The following is a 23,494-nucleotide window of genomic DNA, read 5'->3' as shown; positions in this document are numbered from 1 at the left end:
AATGTGAGGTCAGGTGAGTAAGGTATAATGTGAGGTCAGGTGAGTAAGGTATAATGTGAGAGGTCAGGTAAGTAAGGTATAATGTGAGAGGTCAGGTGAGTAAGGTATAATGTGAGAGGTCAGGTGAGTGAGGTATAATGTGAGAGGTCAGGTGAGTAAGGTATAATGTGAGAGGTCAGGTGAGTAAGGCTTCTCATGTATTTACCTGTAAACCAGGTTCTCTGCCTCTCCTGGCAGGTGAAATCACATCATGGAAACGCCACACGGAAAGTAACACGTTGCTAACTAGTTACTATTTAAATACAGATGTCAACTTCGTTGCAACCTTGTTACTGAGTAATGTAATGCTATTACTGTAACCCCCTGTGTTACTAATGTGTTTCCTCAACACTGGTGCAATAACATCAATATGCAAACAAAACGTTCAAGAGGAGAGCGGTTGACTTTCGATGATAGAAGTGTGGTGAAGAAAGTATTGATTTATGGAGATAGAAACGGAATACATTTCTGGAGGAATAGACACTTTAATTTAAAATGTGACCCTCGTGTCATATTTCATAAGCTTTGGTACATTTTTTTATATGACAATGTACATCAGGTTGGAGAAGAAGAAAAAAAACAACTCAGTCAATATTGGTGAGATGCCCAGCTTGGCAAAACCATTATAAAAAGGTCAGTGTTGGGCAACATCTTCTGATGTTATTTTATGCATTTAAAACTCTTCCCACACTAACAGCAGTGGAAAAGCTTCTCATCTGGTGCATCTTCAGAGTTTTTAAATGCCTGAAACTCTTCCCACACCGGGAGCAGTGGTAAGGCTTCTCTCCGATGTGCGTTAGCTGGTGCCTCTTTAGGTCTGCTGTCTGACCGCAGCTCTTCCCACATTGAGAGCAGTGGTAAGGCTTCTCTCCGGTGTGAGTTCGCTGGTGTCTCGTTAGGTGTGCTGGCCGACTGAAACCCTTCCCACGTTGAGAGCAGTTGTAAGGCTTCTCTCCAGTGTGAGTTAGCTGGTGTTTCTTCAGGTGTGCCGTCTGACTGAAGCTCCTCCCACACCGAGAGCAGTGATAAGGCTTCTCCTCTGTGTGAGTTAGCTGGTGTGTCTTTAGAGCTCGTGCCCAACCAAACCACTTCCCACACTGAGCGCAGTGGTATGGCTTCTCTCCTGTGTGAGTTCGCTGGTGTTGCTTCAGGTCTCCTGCCTGACTGAAGCTCTTTCCACACTGAGAGCAGTGGTACGGCTGCTCTCCTGTGTGAGTTATCTGGTGTTTCTTTAGGAAATATAAACTGGTGAAGTTATCCCCACATTGAGAGCAGTGATACGGCTTCTCTTCTGTGTGAGTAATCTGGTGTGTCTTCAGAGATCCTGCCCGACCAAAGCTCTTCCCACACCGAGAGCAGTGGTAAGGCTTCTCTCCTGTGTGAGTTCGCTGGTGTGTCTTCAGATGACCTGCCTGACTGAAGCGCTTATCACACTGAGAGCAGTGGTAAGGCTTCTCTCCCAGGTGTATTATCCTCTGGTGTCGCTTTAGATGTGCTAAATTACTGACGCTCGTCCCACATTGGGAGCAGTGGTAAGGCCTCTCTCCTGTGTGAGTTTTCTGGTGCGTCATCTGTTTGCTTGGTGTCGGAAAGCTCTTCCCACATTGATCACACGGATAAATCTTCTTTATTCTGTGAGTCTGTTGGTGTGATTTGAGGTGAATTGGACAAATAAAACTGTCTCTGCAATCTGAGCAGGGGCGGGGCCTACAAGTGTGCCTTCTCAACTCCTCTGGATCATAGAAACTAGTGAAGCAGTCCATGCAGTGGTGATGTTTCTGTCCTGAGTTCCTCCGTCTGTGTTGTTTATGGTTTCCTGATGCTGTGGAACTGGGCTCACTGTCTGAACCTGGGTTGGAGATCTCTCCTGTGGGAATATGGACATACAGTAGCTAGTTAAAGACAACACACCTCTTGCATAGTCGACACATTTTGCTGCCTTAACACTAAATATCAAAAAAGGAATACATTAGATTTTTCCACAACCAATCTACACAACCAACCTACACAACCGACCTACACAACCGACCTACACAACCAATCTACACAACCAACCAATCTACACAACCAACCAATCTACACAACCAACCAACCTCCACAACCAACCAACCTCCACAACCAACCAACCTCCACAACCAACCAACCTCCACAACCAACCAACCTCCACAACCAACCTCCACAACCAATCTACACAACCAACCAACCTACACAACCAACCAAACTATTTATAAAGTTAAACACAAATGATAGAACATTTAATAAGTCGTAAAACAACAAGATGTCTTGATTGCGTCACATGTCCTCAAAACCCAGTTAATACTTCCTTGATTACTTCCTGGAACCACCTTTGGCAGCCATGACAGGTCTCAATTATATTGAAGCAGAATCTCAACGTCCTGCTACTCATGCCAGGAATATAGTATATGCATATGATTAGTATGTGTGGATAGAAAACACTCTGAAGTTTCCAAAACTGGTTAAATCATGTTTGTGACTATAACAGAACGTCTGTAGCAGGCAAAACCCCAAGGAAAACTGTTCGCAAAAAACACACAAAAATTATCACTCCGCCAGTCTCTGTATTGTCTATGGCAAGAGAAAATAGATAGGAACTGTCAACTGGGCCCTACAGCTTCCACACGATGTCGCCAGTGTTGGGAATTGGGTTGAAGTTCATCCTTGGTGAAATGAGAAATAGGCACTTCCTGTCATCGAGTACACAGGAGGAAGTTATGGAAGAGAGAATGTGGACCATGATTTCAAGACTTGCTGCTATTGAATACAGATCGCTCCGTGATCAATTTGATCGATTATTAACGTTTACTAAAGTTGGATTACAAAAGTAGTTTGAAGTAAACATGTATCCATTGTCAGTTTTCCTCTGACTTTAACCTGAGCTTTGCTCCTTTAATATTTCTTTTGATCCTGACAAACTATCCTGTCTCTGCCAGTGACAAGCATACCCATAACAGGATGCTGACGCCACAATATTTAAAGATACAGACACAGGTAGGTTGCACAGTGGGTTAATGGTATACTGCTACTGTAACCGATGTGAAATGGCTAGCTAGTTAGCGGTGGTGCGCGCTAATAGTGTTTCCAATTGATGACGTCACTCGCTCTTAGACCTGAAATAGTTGTTCCCCTTGCTCTGCAAGGGCCGCGGCTTTTGTGGCGTGATGGGTAACGATGCTCCGTGGGTGTCAGTTGTTGATGTGTGCAGAGGGTCCCTGGCTCAAGCCCGGGTTGGGGTGTGGAGAGGGATGGAAGCTATACTGTTACATTGATGCTGTTGACCCAGATCACTGGTTGCTGCAGAAAAGGAGGAGGTCAAAAGGGGGGTGAGTGTAACCGATGTGAAACGGCTAGTTAGCGGCAGTGGTGCGCACTAATAGCGTTTCAATCGGGTGACGTCACTCGCTCTGAGACTTGAAGTAGTTTTTCCCCTTGCTCTGCAAGGGCCGCGGCTTTCGTAATGATGCTTCGTGGGTGACTGTTGTCTATGTGTGCAGAGGGTCCCTGGTTCGAGCCCGGGTCGGGGCGAGGGGACGGACGAAAGCTAAACACTACCACAATCTCTGTCTAGAAGCGGAGCTCACTTTAACAATAATAGTTGTGGGAAGTGAGCTGTCAATAACAGTTGTGGAATCTCCTGCTTACCTGGATCAGTGATACTATCTACTTCCTCTACATCTGGAGACCCATCCCTGTTCTCTTCTTTGACTGGACTCTCCTCGTCGTTGACTCCGCTCTCCTTCACCTCCTGTTTGACTGGACTCTCCTCGTCGTTGACTCCGCTCTCCTTCACCTCCTGTTTGACTGGACTCTCCTCGTCGTTGACTCCGCTCTCCTTCACCTCCTGTTTGACTGGACTCTCCTCGTCGTTGACTCCGCTCTCCTTCACCTCCTGTTTGACTGGACTCTCCTCGTCGTTGACTCCGCTCTCCTTCACCTCCTGTTTGACTGGACTCTCCGCGTCGTTGACTCCGCTCTTCTTCACCTCGTGTTTGACTGGACTCTCCTCGTCGTTGACTCTGCTCTCCTCCACCTCCTCCTTGATTGCTCTCTCCTCCACCTCCTCTTTGATTGCTCTCTCCTCCACCTCCTCTCCGACTGCTCTCTCCTCCACCTCCTCTCCGACTGCTCTCTCCTCCACCTCCTCTCCGACTGCTCTCTCCTCCACCTCCTCTCCGACTGCTCTCTCCTCCTCTCCGACTGCTCTCTCCTCCTCTCCGACTGCTCTATCCTCCTCTCCGACTGCTCTATCCTCCTCTCCGACTGCTCTATCCTCCTCTGCCTCCTCCTCTTTGACAGCCATCTCTTCCTCTAGGACTTCTGGCTCTTCTTTGACAATCACATTGAGTTGCAGTGGTTGACTGCAGTCCTCCAGCTTCACTGAGACCATCTCTGGACCCAGCTGTGAGGTTCTCTGGTCTGGAACACCACAGCCAGAACCCAGGGACTCTATGGACTTGGGTTCAGACATGGAAGTCTACATATGGATTCAAGAGAGGCACAAAAAAAGTGAAAAGTGAGTTTCACAAAACAGGGTGAGTTTCACTAGAACAGCTTTGCTAACAAAAAGGGATAGACCATGCATGCAAAATATTTCGGCTTCTAGGATTCTGCTAAGAAAATGTAGCTAGCTAGCTAACATTGCTGTAGCGATGGCAACGATCGCTAACGTTAGCCATTTGAGCTAACTGGGTTAACTTTAGCTTACTGGTAACTATTTTTTAGCTTTATTGGGTTAACTGCAGTTTACTGGTTCACCTTTCTCACTGCGGTGGGATGTGATCTAGCTAGATGGCTCAATTACAAGCACAAAGTTAGTTTAAAGCCAAACCAAAATGTGAATTTGTTTTGTAATCACACTGGACAAATGGCTAACTAAGTAAATGATTTGCTAAATTTGAAGTCAGGTAACTAAGGTTGGCTAGCTAGCTAACACACGGCCTGGCTAACGAGCCATGCTAACTTACTAAGGTTGGCTAGCTAGCTAACACACGCCCTGGCTAACTAGCCATGCTAACTTACTAAGGTTAGCTAGCTAGCTAACACACGGCCTGGTTAACTAGCCATGCTAACTTACTAAGGTTAGCTAGCTAGCTAGCTAACACACGGCCTGGCTAACTAGCCATGCTAACTTACTAAGGTTAGCTAGTGGTCAGTGTTGCCTGATTGAGATGAACAATTCACATATCGGACATTGATGACTTGATAAAAAAAATAATGTAATCATTCACAATTAGCGTTGGCGTAGAGGTTGAAGATGACAAACTAGCAGTAACCTATTTGGCACCTAGTAGCTAGCTAGCTAACTGTGTTAAACATGTTAGCCAAGCTTTTTGTCTAGACATGTTGATTGGGGGTAGGTCGACAAATAATCAGACTACTAAAAAAAGTTATAAGTACATAGAATGTTAAAAAATGCTGAAGTTATATAATCTACATAATGACTTGAGCATGTAGAATAGAGGTGTAGTTGTAAACACAATTTGCAAGTGTGTAACTCAGTTGTGAACATGAAAGAATAATCTATAATTGCATTTGCAAACTTGTAACTTAATATTTGCATCTGTAAACCTGCGCATGTTAATTTCGCATGCTCAGTCTTTTGGCAGTGGTTTAGCGCCCAACCGTGACAAAAAAAAGATTTATAGAAGTGCAAACAGCGTTTTGCAAGCAAGGAGAGAGAGAGAGAAGGAGCTCTGGGAGGTGGGACAGGTTTCTTTTAACTGATCAGATGAAGTTTCCTAGGCCAGCCATTCTCTACAATGGTTGGTTGGTGACAGCTCACATGGGCCACGTTGTCTGGCGCAACCACCTGTCAATCACGACGTGCGTTACCAGGTTACCACTAAGACTGATGGCACAATGTCCACCTGTTAGCTGTGATTGCGGGTCAGTTTATAGGTCTTTTATGTTACGTTTCCCAGCAACAAACCAAACATTAAAGCTCAAACAGAATTGGAAACGAACGGAGTCGCTGACAACAACAACAACAACCACCTAAACGAAACAGGTGGGGTTCTAGAAAGGGTTCTGAAAGACACTCATGGAGGTGTCCAATGAAAGTTGACGAGCAACAACAACTGGGACCAAAAAGACACACACTAAATCTGCCCAAGAGGTAAACAAAATAAAACCCTGAAAGAGCACAGGTGAAACACCTTCTGACTAATGAGATGACAAGCCAGCACAGGTGAAACACCTTCTGACTAATGAGATGACAAACCAGAACAGGTATAACACCTTCTGACTAATGAGATGACAAACCAGCACAGGTGAAACACATTCTGACTAATGAGATGACAAACCAGCACAGGTATAACACCTTCTGACTAATGAGATGACAAACCAGCACAGGTGAAACACATACGGACTAACGAGGTGAATCCAATTGGTGCGCCTAACGTGGCCAATAGTACAATCACTGGAAAACAAACTGGATGACCTACGATCCAGACTGTCCTACCAACTAACTGTAATATCTGGTGTGTTACCGAGTCGCAGCTGAACGATCCACTATCCTACCAACGGGTCATTAACTTTAATATCTGGTGTGTTACCAAGTCGCGGCTGAACGACGACAAGGATAAAATAAAGCTGGCTGGCTTCTTTGTGTTTCGGCAGGACAGAGCAGCTACGTCTGGTAAGACGAGGGGTGCGGGGGGGGGGTGTGTCTATTTGTCAATAACTGCTGGTGCGCAATGTCTAATACTAAAGTCTTGCGGTATTGCTCGCCTATGGTAGAGTACCTCATGATAAGCTGAAGACCAAACTATCTACCAAGAGAGTTCTCATCTGTACTTTCCGTAGCCATCTATTTACTACCACAGACCGATGCACTAAGAGACGCACTCAACCAGCTGTGTAAGGACATATTCAAACAGGAAAACGCTCATCCAGAAGTGGCGCTCCTAGTGGTTGGGGACTTTAATGCAGGCAAACTAAAATCCATTGTACCTCGTTTCTACCAGGATGTCACATGTGCAACCGGAGGAAAATAAAATAAAATTAAATAATAAACTCTGGACCACCTTCACTCCACACACAGAGAAACGTACAACACTCTCCTCGACCTCCATTTGGCAAATTTGACCATAATTCCATCCTTCTGATTCTTGCTTACAAGCAAAAACGAAAGCAGGAAGTACCAGTGACTTGCTCAATAACCGATGTGGTCTGATGAGGCAGATGGAACGCGACAGGACTGTTTTGCAGCACAGACTGGAATATGTTCCGCGATTCCTCCAATGAGGATTATACCAACTCATTGATGAAGCCAGTGACTAACTGCATTGACGATGTCGTCCCCACAGTGACAGTACGTACATATCCCAACCAGAAGCGAAGCTTCTCTTCGCTTTACAGTTGCTTTGGCAACGGATGTCGTAGAAAATTGGATCAAATACAACGCATTACAGAACTTGTGAAGTCAATTTGGCTTTTTAATACAAGAGTATAGCAAGCCGGGATGGTCCGCGGAACACACTCCACTTTCCAGAACCCCGGCTCCAGTATTTATCCACATATTGCATATGAGCCCATCCCAAATGCAAATAAAGTTACATTCCAATCCGTGCATCCCGCTTGTTCAGCTCAATAACGCCCATACCTGCTTTCCGTCAGATTATAATGACAAGACCCTTGCTTTGTTCCTGCATTTAGCTAAAAGCATTATTTTGTTTGTGTATTATCTAAGATCAGCAGACTGTGTGTCTCCTCAGTTTCTAGCGTGTCCACCTATACTAAAAATATGCGAACTATGTCTATTGGTCATCAGTTAGTCATTTGACTGACCCCCTCCTTTGCATATCCGTCTGGCCTTGGTATGTCCAGCTATTCTGTCACCTATGTGTCCTTCTCTTCATGTAGTCTGGTTTTAATGTTCAGCTATTCTGTACATCTTATGCATTTGTCTATGTGTTATATTTGCTCCCACACGGACTCTGACAGGCTGGCGCGAGAACCACTAGAGCGAGCGGCTCCCTCTGTGGGCCGAAACAACCCCTTGACTATAAATACTGTAAATGATTACAACATGATTATCTCACATTTCAGGTTGGCAACACAGGACACCCAAACAGCAGAAAACGGTTATATTAATACATAAAGTAGTACCTCTTTTACACAGCAACTCGGTCCCTTTTTCTTTGATGTTACAGACAAAGTAGGTCCAACAATGGTAGCCTGTCTCCTACTTTATCAGAAACTTGTCCATACAGGTATAAATTCATCAATATAATACTAACCTCTTGACCTGAGGGGGTTTATTTATTTAATGTAGTATACTGTCTTTGTACTATGATAACAGGCAATTCATAAAGATGGTACTATTTGGTACCATTTATCACAATTGTGCAATACCATGGTTGAACATATAATGTAGTTTAAAACCATGGTATTTCCATGATCCACATAGTATGAATGATGCAATACAATGGTATTGTTTAGGTGCATGGCAGTACCATCATACGTCAAGGCTAAAACCATGGTGCATTTCTATGATTCAGAATATACCATGGTATAAGTCAAAGAACCATAGAAGTACCATGGTATGAATGAAAGTACCATTGTAGTGCCATGGTACATTCTTTTGTCACCGGGGATATGGCCGTTCTCCGCTAGTGACAATAAGATACTGTTCGCTCAATTAAGTTAACAATTTGGATAACTAAAATACAGATTGGAGTATTTTCATTGTCATCCCTTTACAGCAACAGCCATTTGCTTTTCAAACAGTTTTTCCGCGAATTGTATTTTAAAATATTGCGATATGCCCGGCTGGGTCTCTGCTTTTCACTGACAGTCGCAAATTAACAATTATCTATTTTGGTATTTGAAGCGCGCGCTGCCCAAATCCCGGGCCCTTCAGACGGTCGACAATGTGTTTTTATTTTTTTAAATAAACTAATGATCCTCTGTGCCCATATTATGCTTTCTAGTGTAGTAGCCTATTTCGAATTATTTCTGTATAAACAGGAGTACGCTAATTAGGATATAATTTTCAATTTCCTTATGCCGTTTTAATGTGTCATAAAACACAAGCAGTTATCATTTATTGTCAAACAAAGCACTTAACCGCGCACCTATAGGCTACCCGCGGACATTCGTTCAGTCACAATAATTTCAGCATCTAAACCCCAATTTAATGACTGGAAAGAGATTCAAAACTACGTGTGGTGTATTACAATTCTGCGATTGTCACAAGGCCTACACTTGTACCCTGAATTTCAGCATCTACTGTTGTCCACGCGCGCCTCGTACGCCCACTATATATTTTACCGGGACACCGTACCGGACCGTCCCGCCTTACTTTCACCCCTGATTCAACTTCCTTATAAAGCTTAATCTTACCTTGGAACTTGACTTTGAGAAGTTGCTACCGATACTAGCTAGCCACTCTTCTTCAATGTTTAACGGCGTTTGGTATCCAATAAATTATGCATTACCGTCACCTACTAGACTGGAGTATAACTCCCTTATACTTCGCTTAAAAAATTATAATAATCTAGAAATACCCTACACTCAAAGTTGAACTGCAGTTATATACGCCACTATAACTGCAGTTACAATTCAAAAATACTGCAGTAAAAAAATATTTTGTACACAGTATTTGCAGCATACTGTAGTTATACTGCACTTGTTTCCTTAAGGGGTCCTACCTCAGGGCAACAGCCTGAAAGGATGGAACGCAGACGTTCTGTACATTACCTTGGAGATAATGGATGTGTATTATGTAAAGGGCTAAATGCAGACGTTCTGTACATTACCTTGGAGATAATGGATGTGTATTATGTAAAGGGGTAAACACAGACCTTCTGTACATTACCTTGGAGGTAATGGATGTGTATTATGTAAAGGGGTAAACACAGACCTTCTGTACATTACCTTGGAAAAAGGAACTCGGCAAAGGGACTCATCGCCGACTTGTCCCGCTGCGTCATCCATTATCTCCAAGCTAATGTACAGAACATCTGCGTTTATCCCTTTACATAACACACATCCATTATCTCCAAGGTAATGTACAGAACAGAGGCCTTTATCCTGCTGATACCACAGTTGCCAAAGAAAACAATATATAAGCACACGTTTAGCAGTAGAGCTCCTGCTGCTACTGTGCTCTGGCTTGTAGCTCCCACCACCACCCCCGCCTGTTAGCAGTAGAGCTCCTGCTGCTACTGTGCTCTGGCTTGTAGCTCCCACCACCACCCCAGCCTGTTAGCAGTAGAGCTCCTGCTGCTACTGTGCTCTGGCTTGTAGCTCCCACCACCACCCCAGCCTGTTAGCAGTAGAGCTCCTGCTGCTACTGTGCTCTGGCTTGTAGCTCCCACCACCACCCCCGCCTGTTAGCAGTGGTGGAAAGAACTTCAGGAGAAAAGACTTTCAAGTACTACTTAAGTCATTTTTTGGGGGTATCTATACTTTACTTTTTATATTTTTAAAAACATTTACTTCACTGCAGTCCTAAAGAAAATGTACTTTTTACTCCATACATTTTCCCTGACACCCAAAAGTACTCGTTACATGTTGAATGCTTAGCAGGACAGAAAAATGGTCTAATTTACCCACTTCTCAAGAGAACACACGGTCACCTCTACTGCCTCTGATCTGACAGACTCACTAAACACAAATGCATCGTCTGTAAATGATGTCTGAGTGTTGGAGTGTACCCCTGGCTATCTGTAAGTAATGTCTGAGTGTTGGAGTGTACCCCTGGCTATCTGTAAGTAATGTCTGAGTGTTGGAGTGTACCCCTGGCTATCTGTAAGTAATGTCTGAGTGTTGGAGTGTACCCCTGGCTATCTGTAAATAATGTCTGAGTGTTGGAGTGTTGGAGTGTACCCTGGCTATCTGTAAATGATGTCTGAGTGTTGGAGTGTACCCCTGGCTATCTGTAAATGATTTCTGAGTGTTGGAGTGTTGGAGTGTACCCCTGGCTATCTGTAAATGATGTCTGAGTGTTGGAGTGTACCCCTGGCTATCTGTAAATGATGTCTGAGTGTTGGTGTGTACCCCTGGCTATCTGTAAATGATGTCTGAGTGTTGGAGTGTTGGAGTGTACCCCTGGCTATCTGTAAATGATGTCTGAGTGTTGGAGTGTTGGAGTGTACCCCTGGCTATCTGTATATGATGTCTGAGTGTTGGAGTGTACCCCTGGCTATCTGTAAGTAATGTCTGAGTGTTGGAGTGTACCCCTGGCTATCTGTAAGTAATGTCTGAGTGTTGGAGTGTACCCCTGGCTATCTGTAAGTAATGTCTGAGTGTTGGAGTGTACCCCTGGCTATCTGTAAATAATGTCTGAGTGTTGGAGTGTTGGAGTGTACCCCTGGCTATCTGTAAATGATGTCTGAGTGTTGGAGTGTACCCCTGGCTATCTGTAAATGATTTCTGAGTGTTGGAGTGTTGGAGTGTACCCCTGGCTATCTGTAAATGATGTCTGAGTGTTGGAGTGTACCCCTGGCTATCTGTAAATGATGTCTGAGTGTTGGTGTGTACCCCTGGCTATCTGTAAATGATGTCTGAGTGTTGGAGTGTTGGAGTGTACCCCTGGCTATCTGTAAATGATGTCTGAGTGTTGGAGTGTTGGAGTGTACCCCTGGCTATCTGTAAATAATGTCTGAGTGTTGGTGTGTACCCCTGGCTATCTGTATATGATGTCTGAGTGTTGGAGTGTACCCCTGGCTATCTGTAAATAATGTCTGAGTGTTGGTGTGTACCCCTGGCTATCTGTATATGATGTCTGAGTGTTGGAGTGTACCCCTGGCTATCTGTAAATGATGTCTGAGTGTTGGAGTGTTGGAGTGTACCCCTGGCTATCTGTAAATGATGTCTGAGTGTTGGAGTGTACCCCTGGCTATCTGTAAATAATGTCTGAGTGTTGGTGTGTACCCCTGGCTATCTGTAAATGATGTCTGAGTGTTGGAGTGTTGGAGTGAACCCCTGGCTATCTGTAAATGATGTCTGAGTGTTGGAGTGTACCCCTGGCTATCTGTAAATGATGTCTGAGTGTTGGAGTGTACCCCGGGCTATCTGTAAATGATGTCTGAGTGTTGGAGTGTACCCCTGGCTATCTGTAAATAATGTCTGAGTGTTGGAGTGTACCCCTGGCTGAGTGTTGGAGTGGCCCCTGGCTATCTGTAAGTAATGTCTGAGTGTTGGAGTGTACCCCTGGCTATCTGTAAGTAATGTCTGAGTGTTGGAGTGTACCCCTGGCTATCTGTAAGTAATGTCTGTGTGTTGGAGTGTACCCCGGGCTATCTGTAAGTAATGTCTGAGTGTTGGAGTGGGCCCTGGCTATCTGTAAGTAATGTCTGAGTGTTGGAGTGTACCCCTGGCTATCTGTAAATAATGTCTGAGTGTTGGAGTGTACCCCTGGCTATCTGTAAGTAATGTCTGAGTGTTGGAGTGTACCCCTGGCTATCTGTAAATAATGTCTGAGTGTTGGAGTGGGCCCTGGCTATCTGTAAGTAATGTCTGAGTGTTGGAGTGGGCCCTGGCTATCTGTAAGTAATGTCTGAGTGTTGGAGTGGGCCCCGGCTATCTGTAAGTAATGTCTGAGTGTTGGAGTGTACCCCTGGCTATCTGTAAATAATGTCTGAGTGTTGGAGTGTACCCCTGGCTATCTGTAAGTAATGTCTGAGTGTTGGAGTGTACCCCTGGCTATCTGTAAATAATGTCTGAGTGTTGGAGTGGGCCCTGGCTATCTGTAAATAATGTCTGAGTGTTGGAGTGTACCCCTGGCTATCTGTAAGTAATGTCTGAGTGTTGGTGTGTACCCCTGGCTATCTGTAATTAATGTCTGAGTGTTGGAGTGTACCCCTGGTTATCTGTAAGTAATGTCTGAGTGTTGGAGTGTACCCCTGGCTATCTGTAAATAATGTCTGTGTGTTGGAGTGTACCCCGGGCTATCTGTAAATGATGTCTGAGTGTTGGAGTGTACCCCTGGCTATCTGTAAATAATGTCTGAGTGTTGGAGTGTACCCCTGGCTATCTGTAAATAATGTCTGTGTGTTGGAGTGTACCCCGGGCTATCTGTAAATGATGTCTGAGTGTTGGAGTGTACCCCTGGCTATCTGTAAATAATGTCTGAGTGTTGGAGTGTTGGAGTGTACCCCTGGCTATCTGTAAATGATGTCTGAGTGTTGGAGTGTACCCCTGGCTATCTGTAAATAATGTCTGAGTGTTGGTGTGTACCCCTGGCTATCTGTAAGTGATGTCTGAGTGTTGGAGTGTACCCCTGGCTATCTGTAAGTAATGTCTGAGTGTTGGAGTGGGCCCTGGCTATCTGTAAGTAATGTCTGAGTGTTGGAGTGGGCCCTGGCTATCTGTAAGTAATGTCTGAGTGTTGGAGTGTACCCCTGGCTATCTGTAAATAATGTCTGAGTGTTGGAGTGTACCCCTGGCTATCTGTAAATAATGTCTGAGTGTTGGAGTGTACCCCTGGCTATCTGTAAATAATGTCTGAGTGTTGGAGTGTACCCCGGGCTATCTGTAAGTAATGTCTGAGTGTTGGAGTGTACCCCTGGCTATCTGTAAATAATGTCTGAGTGTTGGAGTGTACCCAAGGCTATCTGTAAATGATGTCTGAGTGTTGGAGTGTTGGAGTGTACCCCTGGCTATCTGTAAGTGATGTCTGAGTGTTGGAGTGTACCCCTGGCTATCTGTAAATGATGTCTGAGTGTTGGAGTGTACCCCTGGCTATCTGTAAGTAATGTCTGAGTGTTGGAGTGTACCCCTGGCTATCTGTAAGTAATGTCTGAGTGTTGGAGTGGCCCCTGGCTATCTGTAAGTAATGTCTGAGTGTTGGAGTGTACCCCTGGCTATCTGTAAATAATGTCTGAGTGTTGGTGTGTACCCCTGGCTATCTGTAAGTAATGTCTGAGTGTTGGAGTGCACCCCTGGCTATCTGTAAATGATGTCTGAGTGTTGGAGTGTACCCCTGGCTATCTGTACATTTTAAAAACAAGAAAATGGTGCCATATGTTTTGCTTAATATAATGAATTTGAAATGATTTATACTTGTACTATTTAAGTATATTTCACCAATAACATTTACTGTTGATACTTAATAATAATTATATTTAGAACCGAATACTTAGACTTTTACTGGGTGACTTTCTTTAAAAAGGTATCTATATTTTAACTCTAGTATTTTGTACAATTGGGTACTTTTTCCACCACTGCCTGTTTGGTTCTGTGTTCCTGCCGGGGGAGATTGGTATAGCTTACCGCGTTCACTGCCTGTTTGGTTCTGTGTTCCTGCCGGGAGATTGGTATAGCTTACCGCGTTCACTGCCTGTTTGGTTCTGTGTTCCTGCCGGGGAGATTGGTTATAGCTTACCGCGTTCACTGCCTGTTTGGTTCTGTGTTCCTGTCGGGGAGATTGGTATAGCTTACCGCGTTCACTGCCTGTTTGGTTCTGTGTTCCTGCCGGGGAGATTGGTATAGCTTACCGCGTTCACTGCCTGTTTGGCTGGGCGGCCAGCTCTAGGAAGAGTCTTTGTGGTTCCAAACTTCTTCCATTTTAGAATGATGGAGGCCACTGTGTTCTTGGGGACCTTCAATGCTGCAGCAATTCTTTGGTACCCTTCCCCAGATCTGTGCCTTGACACAATCCTGTCACGGAGCTCCACAGATAATTCCTTTGACCTCATGTCTTGGTTTTTGCTGTGACATGCACTGTCAACTGCGGGACCTTATATAGACAGGAGTGTGCCTTTCCAAATCATGTCCAATCAATTGAATTTACCACAGGTGGACTGCAATCAAGTTGTAGAAACATCTCAAGGATGATCAATGGAAACAGGATGCACCTGAGCTCAATTTCGAGTCTCATAGCAGAGGGTCTGAATACTTATGTAAATTAGGTGCAATTACGCCACTGACCTCGTTCGCTTTCAGTCACCCACGTGGGTATAACCAATGAGATGGGAGAGGCAGAACTTGCAGCGCGATCCGCGTCACTCGTTGGCGCGCGGTTTGGGTTCCGTGTAAAGCATTTCACTGTTGATCTACACTTGTTGTATTCAGCGCACGTGACAAATACAATTTGAGTTGATGAGCTAAAAATGACTAAATACAAAAAGAACACTAAAATACTTATTAATCAGGAATGTGATCAAATCTAGAGAGGATGTAGAGATCACCCTCTGGTGTTACAATTGCTTTATTCAATTACAATAACTTACCTCGTGCGCAGCTTGACCACGGAGTGCGACACATTGGGAACATCTGCCATTTGTCTTATGGTCATATGACAATCTATGAGGAACTCCAGCTGCTCCTTGGTGATCGGACATCGCCTTCCCGCCAAAGGGGCTACGAAAATAAAATAAACAATAAATTAGCTACAACATACACTGCTAAAAACTGTTTTAGGTTAAAAGACTAAGAGCACCATACATAATTTAGGAACAGCATGAGAGAGATAAGCCAACCAAATGTTGTTTTTTTTCATTGACTTCTCTAGATATTTTGCGAAATACGCCTCTCAGATTTGACACAGGAGATTTAACACAGGACAAGTAAATTATACAAAATCTCAGGCTTTACCACGCATGCCATTCCAAAAAATAAATATATACACATGTAACAACTTGCAGCCTTAGTTCACGTTTCTGGATGTACTTTGCCTCTTGCAGGAACTCCTCTGCAACAACAATTAAATTACTGATCTGATCTCTGTATCAATCAAATGTCCGCCGAAGGCTCCGCAACATGGTCTCCAGCCCGAAAAATAGACAGCAGACCCGATGGGTCCAGTGACACTTTATTTGTATTTAACGTTAGCTAACAACCCCAAAAGTGTTCGCTTGTCTAATATGCGATAACTCTCAGATACTTAGACCTATGACAATCGTGCATTGACAGGCGATGCAGTTTTAATAACTACTAGATAAAAAAAATAAATGGTTCTTCATACAGACATCCAGCTATAGTAACTTTAGCTGGTTAACGTTTTATAGATTCCATAACTAGATTACCACTCCCTATCAACACCTAGCTATTACACCACTCCCTATCAACACCTAGCTATTACACCACTCCCTATCAACACCTAGCTGGTACACCACTCCCTATCAACACCTAGCTATTACACCACTCCCTATCAACACCTAGCTATTACACCACTCCCTATCAACACCTAGCTATTACACCACTCCCTATCAACACCTAGCTATTACACCACTCCCTATCAACACCTAGCTATTACACCACTCCCTATCAACACCTATCAACATCAACACCTAGCTATTACACCACTCCCTATCAACACCTAGCTATTACACCACTCCCTATCAACACCTAGCTATTACACCACTCCCTATCAACACCTAGCTATTACACCACTCCCTATCAACACCTAGCTATGCTATGACACCACTCCCTATCAACACCTAGCTATGACACCACTCCCTATCAACACCTAGCTACACCACTCCCTATCAACACCTAGCTATGACACCACTCCCTATCAACACCTAGCTATTACACCACTCCCTATCAACACCTAGCTATTACACCACTCCCTATCAACACCTAGCTATGACACCACTCCCTATCAACACCTAGCTATGACACCACTCCCTATCCCTATCAACACCTAGCTATTACACCACTCCCTATCAACACCTAGCTATTACAACACCTACTCCCACTCCCTATCAACACCTAGCTATTACACCACTCCCTATCAACACCTAGCTATTACACCACTCCCTATCAACACCTAGCTATTACACCACTCCCTATCAACACCTAGCTATTACACCACTCCCTATCAACACCTAGCTATTACACCACTCCCTATCAACACCTAGCTATTACACCACTCCCTATCAACACCTAGCTATTACACCACTCCCTATCAACACCTAGCTATTACACCACTCCCTATCAACACCTAGCTATTACACCACTCCCTATCAACACCTAGCTATTACACCACTCCCTATCAACACCTAGCTATTACACCACTCTATCAACACCTACACACCACTCCCTATCAACACCTAGCTATTACACCACTCCCTATCAACACCTAGCTATTACACCACTCCCTATCAACACCTAGCGATTACACCACTCCCTATCAACACCTAGCGATGACACCACTCCCTATCAACACCTAGCTATGACACCACTCCCTATCAACACCTAGCTATTACACCACTCCCTATCAACACCTAGCTATTACACCACTCCCTATCAACACCTAGCTATTACATCACTCCCTATCAACACCTAGCTATTACACCACTCCCTATCAACACCTAGCTATTACACCACTCCCTCACAACACCTAGCTATTACACCACTCCCTATCAACACCTAGCTATTACACCAGTCCCTATCAACACCTAGCTATTACACCACTCCCTATCAACACCTAGCTATTACACCACTCCCTATCAACACCTAGCTGGTACACCACTCCCTATCAACACCTAGCTATTACACCACTCCCTATCAACACCTAGCTTTTACACCACTCCCTATCAACACCTAGCTATTACACCACTCCCTATCAACACCTAGCTGGTACACCACTCCCTATCAACACCTAGCTATTACACCACTCCCTAACAACACCCTAGCTTTTACACCACTCCCTATCAACACCTAGCTATTACACCACTCCCTATCAACACCTAGCTATTACACCACTCCCTATCAACACCTAGCTGGTACACCATTCCCTATCAACACCTAGCTATTACACCACTCCCTATCAACACCTAGCTATTACACCACTCCCTATCAACACCTAGCTATTACACCACTCCCTATCAACACCTAGCTATTACACCACTCCCTCACAACACCTAGCTATTACACCACTCCCTATCAACACCTAGCTGGTACACCACTCCCTATCAACACCTAGCTGGTACACCACTCCCTATCAACACCTAGCTATTACACCACTCCGTATCAACACCTAGCTATTACACCACTCCCTATCAACACCTAGCTATTACACCACTCCCTATCAACACCTAGCTATTACACCACTCCCTATCAACACCTAGCTATTACACCACTCCCTATCAACACCTAGCTATTACACCACTCCCTATCAACACCTAGCTATTACACCACTCCCTCACAACACCTAGCTATTACACCACTCCCTATCAACACCTAGCTGGTACACCACTCCCTATCAACACCTAGCTGGTACACCACTCCCTATCAACACCTAGCTATTACACCACTCCCTATCAACACCTAGCTATTACACCACTCCCTATCAACACCTAGCTATTACACCAGTCCCTATCAACACCTAGCTATTACACCACTCCCTATCAACACCTAGCTATTACACCACTCCCTATCAACACCTAGCTGGTACACCACTCCCTATCAACACCTAGCTGGTACACCACTCCCTATCAACACCTAGCTATTACACCACTCCCTATCAACACCTAGCTATTACACCACTCCCTATCAACACCTAGCTATTACACCACTCCCTATCAACACCTAGCTATTACACCACTCCCTATCAACACCTAGCTATTACACCAGTCCCTATCAACACCTAGCTATTACACCACTCCCTATCAACACCTAGCTATTACACCACTCCCTATCAACACCTAGCTATTACACCACTCCCTATCAACACCTAGCTATTACACCACTCCCTATCAACACCTAGCTATTACACCACTCCCTATCAACACCTAGCTATTACACCACTCCCTATCAACACCTAGCTATTACACCACTCCCTATCAACACCTAGCTATTACACCACTCCCTATCAACACCTAGCTATTACACCAGTCCCTATCAACACCTAGCTATTACACCACTCCCTATCAACACCTAGCTATTACACCACTCCCTATCAACACCTAGCTGGTACACCACTCCCTATCAACACCTAGCTATTACACCACTCCCTATCAACACCTAGCTATGACACCACTCCCTATCAACACCTAGCTATGACACCAGTCCCTATCAACACCTAGCTATTACACCAGTCCCTATCAACACCTAGCTATTACACCACTCCCTATCAACACCTAGCTATTACACCACTCCCTATCAACACCTAGCTATTACACCACTCCCTATCAACACCTAGCTATTACACCACTCCCTATCAACACCTAGCTATTACACCACTCCCTCACAACACCTAGCTATTACACCACTCCCTATCAACACCTAGCTGGTACACCACTCCCTATCAACACCTAGCTGGTACACCACTCACTATCAACACCTAGCTATTACACCACTCCGTATCAACACCTAGCTATTACACCACTCCCTATCAACACCTAGCTATTACACCACTCCCTATCAACACCTAGCTATTACACCACTCCCTATCAACACCTAGCTATTACACCACTCCCTATCAACACCTAGCTATTACACCAGTCCCTATCAACACCTAGCTATTACACCACTCCCTATCAACACCTAGCTATTACACCACTCCCTATCAACACCTAGCTGGTACACCACTCCCTATCAACACCTAGCTGGTACACCACTCCCTATCAACACCTAGCTATTACACCACTCTGTATCAACACCTAGCTATTACACCACTCCCTATCAACACCTAGCTATTACACCACTCCCTATCAACACCTAGCTATTACACCACTCCCTATCAACACCTAGCTATTACACCAGTCCCTATCAACACCTAGCTATTACACCACTCCCTATCAACACCTAGCTATTACACCACTCCCTATCAACACCTAGCTATTACACCACTCCCTATCAACACCTAGCTATTACACCACTCCCTATCAACACCTAGCTATTACACCAGTCCCTATCAACACCTAGCTATTACACCACTCCCTATCAACACCTAGCTATTACACCACTCCCTATCAACACCTAGCTATTACACCACTCCCTATCAACACCTAGCTATTACACCACTCCCTATCAACACCTAGCTATTACACCACTCCCTATCAACACCTAGCTATTACACCACTCCCTATCAACACCTAGCTATTACACCACTCCCTATCAACACCTAGCTATTACACCACTCCCTATCAACACCTAGCGATGACACCACTCCCTATCAACACCTAGCTATTACACCACTCCCTATCAACACCTAGCTATGACACCACTCCCTATCAACACCTAGCTATTACACCACTCCCTATCAACACCTAGCTATTACACCACTCCCTATCAACACCTAGCTATTACATCACTCCCTATCAACACCTAGCTATTACACCACTCCCTATCAACACCTAGCTATTACACCACTCCCTCACAACACCTAGCTATTACACCACTCCCTATCAACACCTAGCTATTACACCAGTCCCTATCAACACCTAGCTATTACACCACTCCCTCACAACACCTAGCTATTACACCACTCCCTATCAACACCTAGCTATTACACCACTCCCTATCAACACCTAGCTGGTACACCACTCCCTATCAACACCTAGCTATTACACCACTCCCTATCAACACCTAGCTATTACACCACTCCCTATCAACACCTAGCTGGTACACCACTCCCTATCAACACCTAGCTATTACACCACTCCCTCACAACACCTAGCTATTACACCACTCCCTATCAACACCTAGCTATTACACCACTCCCTATCAACACCTAGCTATTACACCACTCCCTATCAACACCTAGCTATTACACCACTCCCTATCAACACCTAGCTATTACACCACTCCCTATCAACACCTAGCTATTACACCACTCCCTATCAACACCTAGCTATTACACCACTCCCTATCAACACCTAGCTATTACACCACTCCCTATCAACACCTAGCTATTACACCACTCCCTATCAACACCTAGCTATTACATCACTCCCTATCAACACCTAGCTATTACACCACTCCCTATCAACACCTAGCTATTACACCACTCCCTCACAACACCTAGCTATTACACCACTCCCTATCAACACCTAGCTATTACACCAATCCCTATCAACACCTAGCTATTACACCACTCCCTCACAACACCTAGCTATTACACCACTCCCTATCAACACCTAGCTATTACACCACTCCCTATCAACACCTAGCTGGTACACCACTCCCTATCAACACCTAGCTATTACACCACTCCCTATCAACACCTAGCTATTACACCACTCCCTATCAACACCTAGCTGGTACACCACTCCCTATCAACACCTAGCTATTACACCACTCCCTCACAACACCTAGCTATTACACCACTCCCTATCAACACCTAGCTATTACACCACTCCCTATCAACACCTAGCTATTACACCACTCCCTATCAACACCTAGCTATTACACCACTCCCTATCAACACCTAGCTATTACACCACTCCCTATCAACACCTAGCTATTACACCACTCCCTATCAACACCTAGCTATTACACCACTCCCTATCAACACCTAGCTATTACACCACTCCCTATCAACACCTAGCTATTACACCACTCCCTATCAACACCTAGCTATTACACCACTCCCTATCAACACCTAGCTATTACACCACTCCCTATCAACACCTAGCTATTACACCACTCCCTATCAACACCTAGCTATTACACCACTCCCTATCAACACCTAGCTATTACACCACTCCCTATCAACACCTAGCTATTACATCACTCCCTATCAACACCTAGCTATTACACCACTCCCTATCAACACCTAGCTATTACACCACTCCCTCACAACACCTAGCTATTACACCACTCCCTATCAACACCTAGCTATTACACCAATCCCTATCAACACCTAGCTATTACACCACTCCCTCACAACACCTAGCTATTACACCACTCCCTATCAACACCTAGCTATTACACCACTCCCTATCAACACCTAGCTGGTACACCACTCCCTATCAACACCTAGCTATTACACCACTCCCTATCAACACCTAGCTATTACACCACTCCCTATCAACACCTAGCTGGTACACCACTCCCTATCAACACCTAGCTATTACACCACTCCCTCACAACACCTAGCTATTACACCACTCCCTATCAACACCTAGCTATTACACCACTCCCTATCAACACCTAGCTATTACATCACTCCCTATCAACACCTAGCTATTACACCACTCCCTATCAACACCTAGCTATTACACCACTCCCTCACAACACCTAGCTATTACACCACTCCCTATCAACACCTAGCTATTACACCAGTCCCTATCAACACCTAGCTATTACACCACTCCCTATCAACACCTAGCTATTACACCACTCCCTATCAACACCTAGCTGGTACACCACTCCCTATCAACACCTAGCTATTACACCACTCCCTATCAACACCTAGCTTTTACACCACTCCCTATCAACACCTAGCTATTACACCACTCCCTATCAACACCTAGCTGGTACACCACTCCCTATCAACACCTAGCTATTACACCACTCCCTAACAACACCTAGCTTTTACACCACTCCCTATCAACACCTAGCTATTACACCACTCCCTATCAACACCTAGCTATTACACCACTCCCTATCAACACCTAGCTGGTACACCATTCCCTATCAACACCTAGCTATTACACCACTCCCTATCAACACCTAGCTATTACACCACTCCCTATCAACACCTAGCTATTACACCACTCCCTATCAACACCTAGCTATTACACCACTCCCTCACAACACCTAGCTATTACACCACTCCCTATCAACACCTAGCTGGTACACCACTCCCTATCAACACCTAGCTGGTACACCACTCCCTATCAACACCTAGCTATTACACCACTCCGATCAACACCTAGCTATTACACCACTCCCTATCAACACCTAGCTATTACACCACTCCCTATCAACACCTAGCTATTACACCACTCCCTATCAACACCTAGCTATTACACCACTCCCTATCAACACCTAGCTATTACACCACTCCCTATCAACACCTAGCTATTACACCACTCCCTCACAACACCTAGCTATTACACCACTCCCTATCAACACCTAGCTGGTACACCACTCCCTATCAACACCTAGCTGGTACACCACTCCCTATCAACACCTAGCTATTACACCACTCCCTATCAACACCTAGCTATTACACCACTCCCTATCAACACCTAGCTATTACACCACTCCCTATCAACACCTAGCTATTACACCAGTCCCTATCAACACCTAGCTATTACACCACTCCCTATCAACACCTAGCTATTACACCACTCCCTATCAACACCTAGCTGGTACACCACTCCCTATCAACACCTAGCTGGTACACCACTCCCTATCAACACCTAGCTATTACACCACTCCGATCAACACCTAGCTATTACACCACTCCCTATCAACACCTAGCTATTACACCACTCCCTATCAACACCTAGCTATTACACCACTCCCTATCAACACCTAGCTATTACACCAGTCCCTATCAACACCTAGCTATTACACCACTCCCTATCAA

At 44.7% G+C, this 23,494-nt stretch overlaps 1 protein-coding gene across 1 annotated transcript; it reads right to left on the bottom strand.

The window, feature by feature from the left end:
* Positions 1 to 544: 544 nt before the first annotated feature.
* LOC135535911 (zinc finger protein ZFP2-like) lies at positions 545 to 15,286 on the bottom strand. Its single transcript, XM_064962311.1, has 6 exons — positions 15,237 to 15,286; positions 14,935 to 14,942; positions 14,333 to 14,475; positions 4,319 to 4,531; positions 3,700 to 4,144; positions 545 to 1,906 (listed from the first exon to the last, which is right to left on the bottom strand). Exons 1-6 carry the CDS (start codon positions 15,284 to 15,286, stop codon positions 705 to 707), a joined length of 2,061 nt encoding a protein of 686 aa, XP_064818383.1. The 3' UTR covers positions 545 to 704.
* Positions 15,287 to 23,494: the final 8,208 nt, after the last annotated feature.

This window comes from Oncorhynchus masou, unplaced genomic scaffold (genome assembly GCF_036934945.1).
Source record: "Oncorhynchus masou masou isolate Uvic2021 unplaced genomic scaffold, UVic_Omas_1.1 unplaced_scaffold_531, whole genome shotgun sequence".
Classification (NCBI taxonomy): Eukaryota; Metazoa; Chordata; class Actinopteri; order Salmoniformes; family Salmonidae; genus Oncorhynchus; species Oncorhynchus masou.
This window is presented reverse-complemented; position numbering and strand designations above follow the sequence as displayed.

Excerpts from the sequence above, each read along its gene's own strand:
- LOC135535911 (XM_064962311.1), bottom strand. The coding sequence starts at position 15,286 with ATGGCAGATGTTCCCAATGTGTCGCACTCCGTGGTCAAGCTGCGCACG. Across the intron at positions 4,532-14,332 it reads CCAAACAGGCAGTGAACGCG|ACTTCCATGTCTGAACCCAA; the intron begins GTAAGCTATACC and ends ATCCATATGTAG. Across the intron at positions 1,907-3,699 it reads AGATAGTATCACTGATCCAG|GAGAGATCTCCAACCCAGGT; the intron begins GTAAGCAGGAGA and ends ATATTCCCACAG.